The sequence below is a fragment of the Chelonoidis abingdonii genome, chromosome 17 (genome assembly GCF_003597395.2).
Source record: "Chelonoidis abingdonii isolate Lonesome George chromosome 17, CheloAbing_2.0, whole genome shotgun sequence".
Lineage (NCBI taxonomy): Eukaryota > Metazoa > Chordata > Testudines > Testudinidae > Chelonoidis > Chelonoidis abingdonii.
The window spans coordinates 26,089,175-26,107,214 of NC_133785.1; the positions used below are offsets into that span (position 1 = coordinate 26,089,175).

General features: G+C 40.8%; 1 protein-coding gene across 3 annotated transcripts in view; it reads left to right on the plus strand.

Annotated features, from left to right (window-relative positions):
• The window catches only part of SUMF1 (sulfatase modifying factor 1), an 82,478-nt gene that overhangs the window by 11,425 nt on the left and 53,013 nt on the right, over nucleotides 1-18,040 (plus strand). For 2 of the 3 annotated variants that reach the window (XM_032784184.2, XM_075073190.1), the window contains exons 2-3: nucleotides 6,367-6,540; nucleotides 10,722-10,796. In XM_032784184.2, the coding sequence (XP_032640075.1) occupies nucleotides 6,367-6,540; nucleotides 10,722-10,796 (249 nt within the window). The remainder of the gene's footprint in view (nucleotides 1-6,366; nucleotides 6,541-10,721; nucleotides 10,797-18,040) is intronic. The other variant, XM_075073191.1, reaches the window with a different exon arrangement.

The following is an 18,040-nucleotide window of genomic DNA, read 5'->3' on the forward strand; positions in this document are numbered from 1 at the left end:
TGTGGATAAATGTAAAGTAATGCACATTGGAAAAAATAACCCCAACTATACATACAATATGATGGTGGCTAATTTAGCTACAATGAGTCAGGAAAAAGATCTCGGTGTCATCATGGATAGTTCTCTGAAGATGTCCACCCAGTGCGCAGAAGTGGTCAAAAAAGCAAATGGGGGAGAAGGACGTGGGGGTGGAAATAAGATTGTTTCTTGGGCTGTGCAAGAAAACATCAAGGAATGCTTAAGAAATACACAAAATAAAATGTCCGAAGTGGACTGTTACCACTTAAATAATCCACAGGATAGTTAAAAAATAAAGCCCAAACCCCTGTTGTAAGCCTCAGAAAAACTCAGTTAGGAGCTCTTATCAAAATGAAAGACATCTAAAAGTGGGATCCCAAAGAGCAGTAGGAGGCATTATGACTCTTTGACCTTGGTGTCTGAGGTGGGGCAGTCAGCAGCCCCAGCAGCCAGCTACAGATGTTTCTAAAGATCAAATCTCCTATTTGCACCATAGCTTGTCTGTGTTTTGAAACTCAGTATTTCTCTTCTGGAGGGGGACATTCCTGATGCCTGAGGAATAGATGACCTTGTCAAACTCTGTCAGCAGGTGGTACCTTCTAAGGTACCTCTGTTCCATTTTAGCCACATGTGTGATGGGAAGAGATCATCTCCATTGTATGATTGGGGCAGCTAGTTTGGAGGTGGGCCTGGTGTCTGACAGATTCTCATATGTCCTCCCTATAAATATAACTGCAGACATTCCTTCAGCAGACTTGGTCTCAAGATGCTGTGATTGGTTCTTGAGGACAACAAGCTGTGTGCACCATTTATATTGGTGGGTCTCAAACTTTTTTTACTGGTGATCCCTTTCACATCAAAAGCTTCTGAGTGTGACCCCCCCCCAATAAATTAAACATACTTTTAAATATATTTAACACTATTATAAATGCTAGAGGCAAGCGGGGGTTTGGGGTGAAGGTTGACAAGCTCGTGACCCCTCTTGTAATGACCTTACAATCCCCTGAGTTGTCCTGACCCCCAGTTTGAGAAGCCCTGATTTATATGCATAAGCCAATTGGCCAGAAGACAAGTATTGGTACATGCTGTACTCAATGCACTCAGCTCCATGCTCCTCACCCTGATTGATCTGCTGCTGGACTTCTGCCTCCATACTTAAACTTGGATGTTTCTTCACCTTGGTTATGCTAAGTTCAATCTTCATTTTTAAGTTAGAAGCTAAGATTTTTATTCGTTATTAGATGAACAGTGTTCTTGAATCCATTAACTAATTTTAGGAACCTGTTTCCCTTCAGTGCTGAACACCTCCACATTTACTGTCAGTCAGTACTTCTTGGTTCAAATGGGTGCCAAGAGGCCACTTGTCACTTTGACATTGTCACGTGCAATCAAAAGATGATTATATTCGAAAACAGCAGCTTGCTTGAGCAATAAAATTAGTGCTGTTGTCATAATTAGAAGGGAGGGGGAGGGGTAGCCGTGTTAGTCTGTATCCACAAAAACAACAAGGAGTCTGGTGGCACCTTAAAGACTAACAGATTTATTTGGACATAAGCTTTCATGGGTAAAAACCTCACTTAGGATGAGGTTTTTTACCCACGAAAGCTTATGCCCAAATAAATCCCTTATTCTTTAAGGTGCCACCGTACTCCTTGTTGCAATTAGAATGTGTACTCCAAAAGTCCCATGTTGGGCACTGGACTTGGAGTACATGATAGAAGTCTGTGGTACATAGTGTATAGATAAGTGAGTGCCTGCATGACATGCAAATGTTGGGTTCAGAAGGAAGACATTTAAAGGCTACATCAGAGTCTGCATTGATAACAGGGCATCTATCAAAATTTAGATTATGGGGTGAAGTGATCATTGAGCTGTCAAGTACAAGGCTTTGTTTTTCATGTATTGACAACTGACTAACAAGCTCAAAATCTGTGACTCCCAAGCCTGCTCAGAGTACTTATTTTAGCTTCAGTGAGTCAGCAAGAGATTAGAAGGTAGGCAGTTACATAGCTCTGATCCTGTCTCGTTGCGGCATTCTTTAAGTCCCCAGGAAATTTAGGAGTAACTTCTTATCCGGAAACCCACTTGCAGTGAGACAAGTGCAAACACCCAGACTGTTGTTGAGTTGAAGATGATTCATAAGCATTTAGACTTCTTTCTGTAAGATCACCTTCAGATTTAGTCAGTTTAAAAAAATATCAGCCAGCTGAAAAGTAATTTCAGGTGCTCTTTTGGCCTTGAGCTCCCTTTGCCTACTGTGTGGCTTTACAACTTCTGTCATCTTGTAAAAATGTTTAATATTGCTGTGAAGGAACCCAAACAGAGGTGGAAGTCTACTGTAGCAAAGGGAAACAGTGAAGCTGGCTGGACCCAGTGCTGTTAAATGAACACAATAAACTAAAGAATAGAGAAATATGTTCCCTGTCCAATTCCTAAAACTCCTCCATTGCCCATTACTGTGTCCAAATGATTATACCCAGTAGCATCACTGTGAGCTAACAGTGCAAGACTGAACTCTGCAGAAATTGATTCTCAATGTTCTCAGCTTCATAGTGCATCAACATGGAAGCCCAGGTAATCTGTCTGAGAAGGGTATCCGTGGATATTACAGGTGAAAGACAACTTGCTGGCTTCCTTTATGTGTGTGTTTTACAGTAAGAATTACCCTTGTAACGTAGGATATCCTAAAAAGGCCACAGCTGCTGTTGGGTATTTATTCTGAAGTGAAGCGTCAGTCTGTTAATTTCTGTAAATAATAAGAAACGTTTAAAATGGGAAACAGAATGTTAAGCACTTTAAGTCCATATTGGGCCTAATTTATAATGATGGGTATTGTGGAGAAAGGTTCTTTGTATCTTAACTGTATGTTTAAGATAATGGACTTTTCTCCATCTTACTGTAGTTCTAACTCAGCCACTCTAGAAGTGTGGCTTATGTATACACATCTCAGGAACTGTCCCTGAGAAAGGGCATCTATATCCCTTGCCCTCTTAGACTTCAAAGAGTTATCAATCATGAGGGAATCAAAACTGCTGTCTGCTTGTTTCGAGAAGATACATCCCCTGCTAGATTCTGTTGTGTTGACTCTGCTAGTTTAGGTTTTTGGGGTCCAGTTCTGTAGTTGTTTTTCCCATTGAACTGTTAAGTCAAGTGTGAGTTCTGCATGAGTGGTCACAGGATGGGCTCCAAGTCTTGATCACTTTTAGATGTAATGAAAACAAGGCTTGTAGTCCTGACTAGGTGGGAGGGTGAGTACTGTGCAAGTCAGCCCTCAACAAATCCACCCATCTACTTGTCATGGGAGGTAATTGTGGAGGGGAATAGTGCTTAAAAGCATTGAGAGAATGAAGGGAGCCTCTCTCCTGATGTGCTCAGGAGCATCATGGAGGGAGGAAGGAGGCAATCTTCTTCCTTAGACCCTGCATACAGGCTGACAAGTAGGGTAACTTTTTTTTTTTGTTTTGTTTTTGTTTAGTGACCTGTTTTCAAAGGCTGATGCCAACTGTCCCAGTTAGTTTTGCCATTGGGTTATAAATCTGAGATGCAACTCCCTATTCCAGCCCAAGTTTCTTACTGAGCCATCACCACACTGTTGTGTATAGAAAAACGTCCGGTGGCAACTTCAGGTTTAAACCTACCTCTCCAGATCCAACTGGCTACTGCTTGAATCCACTCCTCCTCCAACAGGGTGGATCTAAATTGAGGGAAAAAAACAATCCTTAAAGAGCACTTCTTAAATTTAAATTAAATACATTTTTCTTTTTAAAATGTGACATTATGATAGGCTGTGTTACTGTAATCTATTAATATTAAAATAAAAAAGGCGACTAATCTTACTGAGTTAAAGGATGCTTTTTAATTTACATACAGGATTTTGGAAAAACATCTTTAACTCTTGAAGCAATTTAGATTTTATAAATATGTCACAATTCCTGTACTGCATTGAGTATCTGCAATAAGAATCCCCATCACTGGAGATTTTAAGAACAGGTTGGACAAATACCTGTCAGGGATGGTTCAGGTTTACTTGATCCTGCCTCAGTGCAGGGGGCTGAATTTGACCTCGAGCCAGCCCTACATTTCTATGATTATTTCCAGTCTCTACAATGGAGGGAATGCTGATATTTACATTATTCCAAATATCATTACTTTCAGTTTCTGTTATGCAGAAAACTTTTACTGTAATTACTTCTGGTTTCAGTTTAACCTAGCAGATGCAGAGAGAATATTTTCTTCATTTGGAATAGTTGACAGTCAAATCTTGAAAAAGCAGGAAAGCTTGTTTTCCTTGTCCGGTTTGTGAATATAAACAAAGGGGAGAAGATGTGATCTACCAATGCTACAAGCTTGAAGAACATGAGGCCAGATTTTGAAAGGTGAATGGGAGCTGACATCAGTGGGGGTTAGGCACCTAACTGACCTACACACTCTTGAAAATTCCACTGAGTACCTATCTGCCCCTTTTAGGTGTCTAAATATCTTGGACAGTTTGGCCCATGGTGACCAGAAACAATCCATCAATACACTGACTATTAATACTGTCTTTGGTTATAATACATAAGTTTTAAATCAAACATGTTTTGATAATTTCCCCCCCTCTGTACCCAGCATATTTAAGCTTTTCATTGTATTAATAAAAAAACTAATTCAATGCTGGTTTTATGCATTTGTAATATAATCAGTTTCTGTGAAACAATTTCTTGAAACAAATCATGAATAAAAATTTCATCTAGCAGATTAAAAAATGTCACCATTTTCTAATGTAATAAAGTAAAAATTAAGAACCTGAATAAATGTATGTTGAGCTACATAACTGCATCTATAAATGTGTATAGATACAGTGTATCTGCTGATTAGCAAAAAAGTACATATAGTATAAAGGTCATAGTTAGATTTGCTTGGTGATTGTCATAACTTCCTTTAGGAAAATAATTTTAAAAGTACAAATGCAAAATAAGATTAAAATCTGATTTTAAATCAAGGTTCCTATGTGTTGATTGAAATAATGATTAAAATCTGTGATTTAAATCAATTCATTCTGTTCTCCAGTCCCACCACTTAACGAAGTCTTAGGTGCAACTAGGGTTTGTATGATGAAGTGCATGTATCCAGACTAGATGACCATAATGGTCCCTTCTGACCTTAAGTCTATGAATCTATAAATTAGGGAGTTTCTTCACTTCAGGGAGTTTTACTGCCCTGATATTGCAACCAGTGTCGCTGGCCAGCTGGAGCAAAAGAGCCCCCACCCTGAACTCAACAAGGCAGGTATTTAAACAGGAAAAGGAAGGGTTTGGTGGCTTTCTGAGGGATGGAAAAGGACTCTCTCTCGTTTCATCCCCATGAGGAATGGAGCCAAGGGTCTGACAGAGTCAGGTGGAGGTGGTGGTGGGAGAACTGTGGAATTAGCCTGCTTTTTATTTGCTGAGGACTGCATGCTGCTTGAAAGGTCTCTTGGGGGAGACTATCTGATCTCTTGTCAGTTTGTTAATAGGGAGTGACTGGAGCCTGCCCGGGGTTTGCAGTGGACTCTCTGCAGTGACACACATCTGGGGGAAGCCTGAGTGTGTCTTCCCTAAAAACAGGCTGAAGCCATAAAGCGACATTATAACTTGAGATGCAGTTGGGACATTCCTTCATGGCATTGTCTTTACTTCCTGAGCCTGATGCTATGGCTCCAGACCAGCCTTGCACAGTTGGAAATATTGATTGTAAACTTACCATATGTCTCTTTTTGATGCAATGTTGAGATGCAGGCGCTGCCACTACCTGAGGCAGTGATAGAATGCTGTACAAATCAATTCATAAATAAAATCCCATATACACTTAGTATGCAAACAGATAAGCTGTACTTTGTCCTCAAAAGAACACTTTGCAGCTTCATCATCTTCATGCTGTCCATCTACATGTCAAGTTTTCTCTCTGCCTCAGTTTGAAAAATCAGGGTTTTTCCTTTTGCAATGAGCAAGATGGAATTTTCATTGTTGGCGTCTTTAGATTTCATTGCAAAAAGGAGGCATAGTCACAATGGCATCCTTCTCTCCCATGTGGAGATGGGTCTGGACCTAAGCAGTGGTCTGACATCCCTGGGAATGCTGTGAGAGTAGGGTAGATTGAGAACTGATCTTTTCATCTTGGAGACAATCTCAACTTATTTTTCTTTTAAACCTAGAACCTTCCAGATATTATAATTGTTCATCACTGAACTATATTCTAGCCATGAAGAAAATGTTGTTCAAGATGGTGTTGACCCTCATTCCTCCAGTCTATGATGGAAAAACAATGGCAAACTCTGCTTAACTTAGGACTGAAAATATCTACAGTCATTTTTATCTGTTTCCATTGCAGATGGCCCTTATTCCAACAGGAATGTTCACAATGGGTACCAATGAACCTGAAATACAGCAAGATGGGGAATGGCCTGCTAGAAAAGTTCATGTTAGCCAGTTCTATATGGATCGGTATGAGGTCAGCAATGTGGAGTTTGAGGAATTTGTAAATGCCACTGGCTATGTTACAGAGGTAAGAGGAAAGCTACTCTACCTTCTACAGTGGGATTAGGTGTATGTCATAGAATCCTTCTGGGAAATTCAGGCTTAACTCTTTTCCCAAAGGAGGCCACGTTATAGATTTTGCTTCTAGATTTACAGGCCCTGGAAACAAATATGTTTCATTTTGCCACCAATTGAGGTATAATATTTTTTGCTTTGAACCTCTTCTAGTTGGGAGCACCCCCCTGCCTCCAAGGGCTGTTGACCCCCTGCAAATTTTTTTTTTTTTTTTTTTACACAGTATTTAGTTGGTTTAGCTGAGAAAATAATCTTAAACTGAATGAACTGCAGACAGCACATGCCAAAGACCTTGGCCCAAACTCATGCCTGATGTGACTCCGTTTACTTCCGTAAAATGATGAGATGACTGGACTTGTGGATGGGGGCAAAGCTGTTGATGTTGTATATCTTAACTTTAGTAAGGCTTTTGACACAGTGTCCCACAGCATTCTCATCAGCAAACTAAGGAAGTATGGGTTGGAGGAATGGACTGTGAAGTGGATAGAAAACTGGTTGAATCAACGGGCTCAGCGGGTAGGTATCAATGGCACACTCTCTAGTTGGCAACCAGTAACAAGTGGTGTGCCCCAGGGGTCTGTCTTAGGGCCCGTTCTATTCAATGTCTTCATTAATGATCTTGATGATGGGATAGCTTGCACATTAAGTAAATTTGCAGATGACACCAAGTTGGGGGGAGTGGTGGACACGCTGGAGGGCAGGGATAGGATTCAGGGAGACTTAGACAAATTGGAGAAGTGGGCCACAAGAAACCTCATGAAGTTCAACAAGGACAAGTGCAAAGTCCTGCACTTAGGACAGAAAAACCCCATGCACTGCTACAGGCTGGGGACTGTTTGGCTAAGTAGCAGTGCTGAAGAAAAGGATCTTGGGGTTACGGTAGATGGAAAGTTGAACATGAGCCTACAGTGTGCTCTTGTAGCCAAAAAGGCTAATAACATACTGGGCTGTATTAGTAGGAGTGTTGCCAGCAGATCGAGGGATGTGATTATTCCCCTCTATTCGGCACTGGTGAGGCCGCATCTGGAATATTGTGTCCAGTTTTGGGCGCCACACTACAAAAAGGACGTGGAACAATTGGAGAGAGTCCAGCGGAGGGCAACAAAAATGATTAGAGGACTAGAGCACATGACTTATGAAGAGAGACTGAAGGAACTGGGCTTATTTAGCCTGCAGAAGAGAAGACTAAGGGGGGATTTGATAGCAACCTTCAACTACTTGAAGGGATGCTCCAAGGAGGAGGGAGCTAGGCTGTTCTCAGTGGTGACGGAGGACAGAACAAGGAGCAATGGTTTGAAGTTGCAGTTGCGGAAGTCGAGGCTGGATATTAGAAAAAACTTTCTGACTAGGAGAGTGGTGAAGTATTGGAATGGGTTACCTAGGGAGGTGGTAGAATCTCCATCTTTAGAGCTATTTAAAGTCCGGCTAGACCGCACCCTGGCTGGGATTATTTAGGGAAAATGGTCCTGCCTTTAGCAGGGGGTTGGACTAGATGACCTCATGAGGTCCCTTCCAACCTTTTGATTCTATGATTCTATGAAAATTATGAATATGGTGTGTGGTATATCCAGCAGGGCTCTAGGTATCTGAATTCAGGCAGGCTTTCTTTAGTTTGGGGAAAGCAGTGAAGACTGAGTGAGGGTGATAACCAAGTACCTGTCTATAATTGTGTCTTGGTGTAGTTAGGCTGATGTAGCAGGGCAACCCCCCAGTGTATATGTTCTGAGCTTGTGCTGGTTAACCTAGCAAAGCATGCCGCTACAAACCCTACATTTACTGGTGCTGCTCATCAGCATGGGTAAGGACCAGTGTAGCTATGCCAATACGTATCCTTGGTATAGACAGGCCCTGACTGAGATTGCTGAATATGTTCTTTTAACAAACCACCTTAATGTGTCTAGGGAGGAGTTTAAGACACAGTACTCCAGATGGTGAGACAGCTGGAGAAACAGCAGCCTGGCCAAACGCAGCTGCTTTCTAGCGATCTGGACAATACAAGATTTGTTGCTTGGTATCCATTCCTCTTCTGAGAAACAGTAACCCGCTCTGGAGGCCCAGATCTTTTCTGTTAGTTCAGAAGCTGTGATGACATGCCCGATGTGCGTTCTGTAATACATGTAAGCCATCTAGCCAAAATCAAGTTATTAGTAACTATTCAGGCCTGAGAGGAGGCCCGCTCTTGGAAGCAGAATCTTATTGGTAAACTGGTTTGGATGACAAGAATCCCTTCACCCTTCTTGCATAAAGTTCAGGCAGAGGGCTGTTCTTATATCAGTGGAACCAATTTGTACTCATTGAGCTGTTGGCTCAGTAATTGAGTTAAAAGTCAATCGCCTTAAGTTTGAACACGGGATCTTCATTGCAAACAGCTTCTGGAATGTGCTTTACACTCCAGTGCCCATTGTATTATCATCTTGTGGGATGAAATCTATTTCTGGCTCTGCTTGATTTCAAGTGGAATGGTTAGATGTTCCACTCAACACCTTGGCACAAGGCCAGTTTGTACATGAGGTTTGGAAAAATAAACTCAGAGCTACAGTAAACAGTACTGAATCCACAGGCTTTTTGAGAAGCAGCCAAGATGTTGTGTATAAAAACATTTGTCTGCAGAACTGATTTATCTCAAGTAAACAGAATACTAGCTTAATTAGTTTTTCTTCTCCAGCAGAAGGCTAGCTTGGGCTCCAGTATGGCCAATAGTGATGATTTTCTGTAACTTTCTGTTTACACACAAGTTGCAATCTTCAGATGCTCATAAATCCTGTTAAATCAAAACTAACTTTTTTTCAACATGTTAAGGAACTAGTCCTCAGTGAAGACCTCTGTCAAGATCAAACTTCAGGCACTCTAGTTTGAGCCCTGTCCCTGAAAAAATGGCTGGAAATTCTTCAGATGGAAAAGGGATTGAGGGAGGAAAAGGGATTTTTACCCTGCCCCCTTTCTTCTTTCTAAGTCAAATGGCTGAAGGGATTTTGTCCAAACTCTGCACGACCTGGATTTTGAGTGGTGAACGTATGGGAATCTTCAGTCCTACAATTGACTCTTTCAGAAAGTTATTAGAATGTGGAAACAAAGTTACAATGGAAGCAGTTTTGCAACCTTGACTACAGTGTCCTCAGCTGGGTGACCTGTTTGGATAAACTCAAGCAATGAAGTAGAAAGATAGTCATTGGCTACCAGTAACTTGTTTAGACTCTCCTAATAAACCAACCCAGGTATTAAAATACTTTTTGCTGTGCTGGTGCACCTCATGTATTGTGAGTTAGTGAAATGGCTAATCACTTTTGTTTTTCCTCCTGAAAATGAGGTGGCTTTGTAGAACCCTGAACCCATCGAACCGAACCGAACTCCACCACATGAGGGTCATCCTATCCTCATTACTTGATCCTCACCACTTATTTATACCTATGATTGCCTGTAATTCTTGTATGAGTGATGTACCCTCACTGCTTGCTGACTGTACCTTGATTCATCCACTTTAAACCCCCCATTGGGGATGCTGCACATTGTATGTGTTATGCACTATCCAATATCAAAATACTAACATCTGTATCATCTATTTTTAAACATTTCTTAATAAAATTTTAAATCTGTTAAGATAAATGGGTTTAAATAGTCCTCTATGGGTTTTGTGCCAACACCTTAGTATCTGGAGCCAGTGAGCGTTTGAGAATGAGTAAACCATACCACTTAATTATTTTGTATGACTTCCAAAGTAAAGGAAGGTTAATGGAATAGATTCCTTACTATTAATATTATGTACATCGCAGTATTGCTTTTAAAAGCAAATCAGGACAATTGAAAAGCTTTACAATTAATAGCTTTAGAAATGTTTGCAGTACTTCTGTTGAGCTGCCATCTGTTCCACTTATTCAGTCAGTCTGCACTTTATCTCAGTGACTCTTAAAGAACGACTATATCCCTGGGTAATGTGGCCTTTCATCCACTGTACTTCTGCTTAGTCTATTGTTTGTTTGCTTTAAAGCAAACTCATAATTCCTATTAGAAAGAATTAAATTAAGTCTATTATCTCCTTAATGGTTCCACTTGATGCTTTCTTAACACTTCCAATGGACTCTTACAATTTGCTTAAATTCAGTATGTTGTTGTTGTTTGTTGTTTGTTTCCTTCTAGGCAGAGAAATTTGGAGACTCCTTTGTGTTTGAGGGTATGTTGAGCGAACAAGTGAAGACTGAAATCCAGCAAGCAGTGAGTAATGTGGTTTACAACTTGTAGAGAGCCTGACTAGTGACCACAAAGAGGGACATTTTAATACTTGAGGCAATAGTATTGTGCTGTGTACCCTAATCCATTTACAAGAATATTGGGATCTGCAACGAGGATTTGGATTTCAGTATGACAAAGAGGAGAATAATAGGCTTTGAGGGTTAGTAAGTACGGAGGGTTAGTGTGGTACTCTTTCACCTCCAGTGACCTGGGCTTTAAATTGGGAATAAGTGATTCCTTAAAAGTGCATATGGCTTGGTCTCCAATTCCATCTGCCCCCAGCGCTTTGATATAAACATAAAATTGGACTAAATAGTGACTCAGGCCAAGATTATTATTTGTGTTGTGGCTGCACCTAGGAGCCCCATTGTGCAGTAGGACCCCATTGTGCAAGATGTTGTACAGAGAACAGAAAGGTGGTCCCTGCCCCAGAGAGCTCGCAGTCTAATATATTACAGTACCTGCCCACACTTTTTACTGGCTCTAGCCCCATTTATCAGAAACAAAGTGGATTGGAGAGGAGCCTAAAGTTACTGATTGAAGGGAATGGTTAAAAATTAATCCACGTACTTAAAATGGCCTTCCCGTGACAGAAGGTCTTTCTCTAGATTATAGGTCATAGAGGAATATGTGCTAGTCAGTGGGACTGGCAATGGGAATTCTTGTGTTTTTGTTCGTAGATCTGCTGTGAATAAATAGGTTCACCTTTTTGGGGCCTCAGTTTGCCCATCTGTAAAAAGGATAATACCTACCATCAGGTTTTGTAAGGTTTACCTTATGCCTGAAAAATGTGCGGCAATCGTCTGCAGAAGATCAAGTGGTGGTCAGTGATTATAAATAACTTGCACCTTTTAAAAAAAATAATAAGATCAAGGGCGACCTAAATATGAGCAGTTCAGAACTTAGCAATGTGGGATTTTTTTGCAGAATCAAAACCCTTCTACAAAGTGGCTTGCTATCCCTCCTCCTTCTGCCCCCCAAAAGAGAGGCATATTACTGCAGTGTTCTGGTGCTCTATAGGTGATTGCAACCTTTCCTCTCTGCTTAAGGTGGAACAGTTTCCCCCTTAGCAGCATAGCACTAAGAAAAGCAGCAGAGTATTACATTTTCCTTAACTGCATAGAGTACCACGTGTGAGGGTTTTAGATTTTTATTTTGGCAGACTGTTAAAGACACACGATGATTTGGTATTAATACCTGATCACTTAACCTTCACAAAAGTGATTCATCTTACAAAGAGCGTAGTGTGCTTTTAAGGAAAAATGCTATGTCCAGGCGCAAGGACCTTATACAGAGCACTACAGAAATGGTAACACTAGGTAAAATTAAGCACTGCATGCTTTACTTGCCATATGAAGAAGCAAAACTGGTAAATGAAAGGGAGGGGGCGAGCTTATGAGGCTTTTCAACCATAGTTTTGAAAACTTCATTTACTGATGGATGTGAATCTCATGAGTTGCCAATGGCATAACAGCAATTTGTTCCATCATTCTTGAAAGTGAGGGATAGTCTATGCTTTTTGTTGTTAACTAATATAAGGAAAGAAATATGATTGGAGTAGGGCTGTTAGGCATCTTGTAATGCTGTGCCAGAGCTTGGGGATTGTGAGGTATTAAACCATGTTAAATTTTAATCAAGTTTTTTAAAAAAACCCACAACACCTAAAGCTTCCAGTACACATGTAATGATGTGTGCAAATGCTGAAGGTGGAATAAATACAGTCACTGGATCCTGGTTGGGATTACTTGTATACCTGGAAATGTAAAAGCTGGCAGGGAATGTTCCAGAGCTGTGTGAAATCCACAGTGGCCTCCTAGTGCTGTGCTGCAGAAATCTACAAAGCGGGTTGTGGTTAAACAAACCAACCTCATTCTATAGTATTTTAAAGTGAGTGCTTTTGTAGCCTAGTGTTGGCTTTTTTGTATAAACAAATACTGTGTATATGGGAGCCACTTGCCTTGATGTTGTATCAAAACTGTCGGGTATTGGCCATAATGCTAATAGAAGCAGAATTGTGCTTAAGAGCTGGCGTGGAGCCCAAACTGGTCCTCCGCTGCTGCTTCCCCACACAGATTTTCCGTATTTGGTTAGAGTAACTTTTAGAGGATTGTCCTTTTGTTTTTTAGTATTTATTATTAGGATGTCTTCTAAGTCACTGGCATGCAGAACATCCTCGGGTTTGGCATGGAAAAAGATATCGCACTGATTACATTGGCAAGCTGCCCAGGGGAGCAGTGACTGGCCTTCCTTGTGGTTTGGCAATTTTTAAGCCTGCTGTTATTAGTTTAGACAAAAGCATGCCCTAAAATGTGTGGGATCTAGGGAAAAAAAAGTGGAAAAGAAACTTTTGATCTTCTCTTTTCCCCCACAACCTTCAAATCAGCTGCATAGTAAGGAATACAGCTTTAAACAGGTGATTTCCGTTTGGATGGAAATCAAGAAATCCTGATCACAAAGGAGAATATAGTGGCAGTGATAGTGACTTGTTAGTATGACAGTGACACCTTCCAAGATCAGGGCCCTATTGTGATAGCTTCTGCTCCAATACAAATGAGAGACTGTCCCTGCTCCAGGAGCAAAAGTGAGAGGGAACAGTCACAGGCAGATGACTTGTCTATAGTTGTACAGCGGCAGAGTTGGGAATAGAACCAAGGTCTCTTTAAGTTCCAGTCTAACACCCTCTCCATTGGACCATGCTTGAAATTGTGGACTTTTAGTCTTAGAGTAGGATATTTCCTGTGAGGCCTTGGTTGTGCTGTTACGAGAGAGTACAGAAAACGTCTGTAGTTTTGAACAAGCACTATATGTGGGTTGAGAGGAGAAGCATCATCTTACATTTGCCTAAACACAGACTTGCAGCAGGAGTGCTGGAACAATTTGTATGGTGGGGGTGTGAGAGCCATTCAACCAAACTGTAAACCTGTATACAGTGGAAACCACTTCAAGCCAGGGAGTGCGGCAGCACTTCCTTCACCCCCTAGTTCCAGCATTCATTGGCATTGTGTCTGTAGAAGGAGCTTATAGAAATTTGTTTTGCTGTATCACCATGTCTATAGTGTTCAGTTTGGAGTGGTTTGGTTTTGCTCAATATCCAAGTGAGATAGAGATCAACAGTGAATGATTCAGAGGTTCCCAATCACCCCCAATAAGCTTTGTCTGGTTTAAGCCATTGAGGGGTGGGGAAGCTAATAGAGGTGGCCAGGAAATGTGTACTGTGGTCTTGTTGTGGTGAAGTAGCTCTATTTCTTGCAGCAGAAGTGACTGACCTGCTAGTGCTGGAGTTGGTGGCTCTCTGTTCAAATCGGCTATCGACCCCTTGGTGGTCTTGCTGGTTACCTCAGATGTTGGATTTTCATCTAGTACAGATTTTTCTGAAATCAGTATTGGTCCCTCCAGAGGACCCATTGATTGGCACAGGTGTTGGAGCCTTTCCTGCAGAGAATGGAGGCAGCTTTGGAATGATCACGGGCTGCCCAGGAGATTGGCATCCACCAAGTGTACAGGTGCACTGTCCTTATCAAATGTAATCCCACTGCTTGCATGCCATAGTGAAATGAGTTAGTGTCTAGAGTTTGTGTCTTCAGAACTGATGCAGTTGTGACAGCACCTGAGTAAAAACAACAGCACCTGAAAGCCCAGTTTTCTGAGTGTGGCTAGAAAGAACTGCAGGGTTCTCAGGGTTGGTGGGGGTGGGGGAGTGAAATAAAAGATGCAGTTAAGGGGTGTGATTGTCTAATTTCTCTCTACAGCAGTTGGGGGGGGGGTGTTGTTCAGAATAGAGGTCTCTTGGCAGAGCAGCATGGGGGATGTTTCCATGATGCTATTACTCCACATTTGAGTCGTTTTTAACAAATGTACATTAGATCAAGTAAGCACAAGGATTGTCTGTGCTCAGTGGAAAGATACTGAGGCATACTTTCCAATAAAGAGGTTGCCAAGCTGTTAAGAGAAAATGCACAAGCTTTCAGCTCTATGTGCAGCTGCCATGAAGAAAATGACAAGGATGACACCTTGTACTCCTCTGTCAATACAATGTAAATCAAAGGGTTCCTAAATGTATTCACTGGAAAGAAGTGGGAGCTTGTCATTCCAGGTCTGGGGAAGATAAATTCTGACACATTGATATTTTTTTCTTCTTCTTTTGGGTCAGAAGAAAACTTGTGAATCAGTTTCTGAACAAGGGAGCTATAAACTTTGAAATGTATGGGTTTTTATGCTTTCTATTTTTTCTAGGAGGCATTTATAGTTGGGTCTGGAAATGACAGTGAACTGATGACTGCAAACTGGGGTTATCCTGTCACTAGGAGTAAAATATTCGGGCAGAGTTTTATGGTGAATCTTGCCATCTGTAAATCAAGTTTTAGACCATCAAACTCTGTTTCACTCTTCCCCTCTTGGTATACAAACCTGTTCAATATTATTGTAACTTAAGATAGTTCTGATCTTAGAGGTGCCTCTTGTGGGTCAAGGCCCTATTGTGCTAGACACCGTGTGAACATAACAAAAATCCCTATTCCCTTCCCTGAAGAATTAGAATCTAAACGTAGACTGAAACAAATGTGGAGAACAAGGTAATAATTAAACAATTGTATAATAAGCAGCAGTCCTAACATTGAATTGTTCTTGGATATTGCCGGAGAGGTCACTATGAAGGGTGTGGAAGCTGTCTGTGTTTTGTTTGTTTGTTTGTTTGCTGTATGGCTACCAGGGATACTTTAAAGATAATGCAGGTGTCAATCTCTTCGAAGTTTTAGCTCCACCGTGCTGAGGCCTGCTCATAACCTCAGGGTCTGCAAAAAAGACTGGAAATTGGAAACAATGAAGTTTGGGTATAATAAATCGAGGGCCTGTGACGTGTAGGGGGAGAGATGGGGTCTATGGAGAATCAGACTGAATCCCATACCCAGAAGCAGGATGGAGGGGGAAGGCAGCTGAGCAGGTCTGCCTGAGTTTTGGGTGTGTACAGACCGATTGTGTTAAACGCTTTTTTTTTTCTTGTTAGCCTGTGTTGCTACTGTTGAGATTAAACAATACTTAGCTTTGAAAAGGCTGATCTGAGGTAAGGGAAATCTTGCAGGGCAGCTGAATCTAGTCAGGCCCGCTGAGCAGTCAGTTGGTTCCAGGAGGCTGTAGCTTAAGAGGGAGAATTGCTAGATTCTGTCCCAGAGGAAGGTGAAGGCAAGAGGCCTGTCCTCTAAGGGGATGTGCTTGGAGGTACCAGAGAGAGAGGGGTCAAATGTGAGTGCTGAGGAGGACAGTTTAGTGCCTTTGCAGGGTTGGGTGTTTCGTTGGGGTTTTTTTTTTTTTTTTTTTTTGTATGGCAAATATTCTTTCTGGATGAGGTCATTAAACCATGGGTTACTTAAATGTTATGTCCTATAAGACATTCTCTGTTGCATTCACTCTTCTGGGATACTTTTGGAATTGGTAGTCTGTTAGTTGCAGATTATTGGAGCATTTGGAGCTGTCTACTGATGCAAGGTGACAATACCCCTGATTGTTTTTTTCTATAGAAATGGTATGATTATGATGTTAATAAGTTGCAGGATGAGTCTGACTACATCAGTCGCAGTCAGCACACAGTGTATCTGTACTGCATGGGATTGTGGATGACCAGGGATTGCTGAACCACTGGAAAAATAGAAACCCATAGGTCTTTCTGGAGTTCCAGATATGTTGCCAACAAGCAAGCGAAGAGCAGGACACTTCAAATGCATCCAGCAAGCTCAAAGGTAAATTGCAAAGCAAAAATGTAGTAGTCTTGCCAGTGCTCCTGCTATTGTTGAGAGAGAGAAAGAAGTCTTTTGTTGCAGAATTAACCCAAAAAACTTCCTGACCTCCAGAACTTGAACATTCTGAGTTTTTGATTGGTTCAGTGCAGTGTGAACTTTGTCTGCTTTTCTTGGAGCTACATCAAAGTAAAATTTTGGTTCTCAGTTAAGTCTTAAGCCCTTTCCTAACTGATCATTGAAAATATACATTCCCATTTTGTAAAATTCTTAATTGTCCCATATTGCCAACACTGGCTGTTCAAAAATAATAGAATCTAAGAAAAGTCTCTTGATTTTTGAAGTCTTATGATTTTTCATTTGCCGTCTTGTTTTGGGGCCTGTAAGAGGGCCCATTTCTAAGCTTTACTCCAGTGTTAAAGGCTGGGAGCTTACTTATTTTCTTGTAAGTGAAAGCTGAGATTCTCATGCAGTCAGAGGACTTCAGTAGCTGTGGCTTTGAGCAAGACAATCAATATTGTGAGTTGTGATAGAAGTGCAAGAGCCAGCAACATCATGTAAGAGAGCTATCTGCTGGAAGAAAAAAGTTAGTGACTTTCTGATTCACTAATTTGAATGTACTTAATTCAGGGTGGATTTGATTTAAATCAAATTGATTTAAATCACTAGGCAGGAAAACTCGATTTTATTGTTTTCTACGTAAAAGTGCTTTTTTATTGGTTGTTATAACCTTAATACATATTGTGCACAACTTGGAGACAGATGTAGATTTCATTTTTAGAAAGTACACACTATACATTTTTAAACAGTGATTTCTTCTGAAAACTTTTCAGATTAGTTTTACAGCTATATCAGAAAATGAATGATTGTTTGGTTATTTCATTTAACAAAGGTAATTGAAGCAGATAGTTCACCTCCCAATGACTTCATAAATATCTCCAATTCAACAAATTAATATTGAAGGATTTTCTTGCCATGCTGTTTTAGGAGGAGAACGTCACCAGACAGACATTTAAATTGTTTTATTTAACTAAAACAACATTATGTATTCTGGCTTTTTTCTTCAACAGCAAACATGTAATATTTTAAAATAACAAGCATATGTCCCTCATTTCTCACATTTATCTCCAGACTTGTTCTCCTTGTCCAGATCTATTCCACCTTCAACAATCTTCTATTCATTGAACTTCTTGAAATTTTGCACCTTTTTAGAGAGAGGTAAGGGATTGACTCTGTGTACACAAATTTGCAGGTGACAATAGAGTTGAGACCTGTTATTTCTCACCTCTATTTAAAAACATTTTTGCTGTTAACAAGTAAGTTACCTTTGGGGAGACAATTCCACAGTTTTCAGAGTGGTATCCGTGTTGGTCTGTATTAGCAAAAACAAAGAGGAGTCCTTGTGGCACCTTAGACTAACACATTTATTTGGGCATAAGCTTTCGTGGGCTAGAACCCACTTCAGGCATTTCTGCTAGTATCTTCTAGACTGAGCAC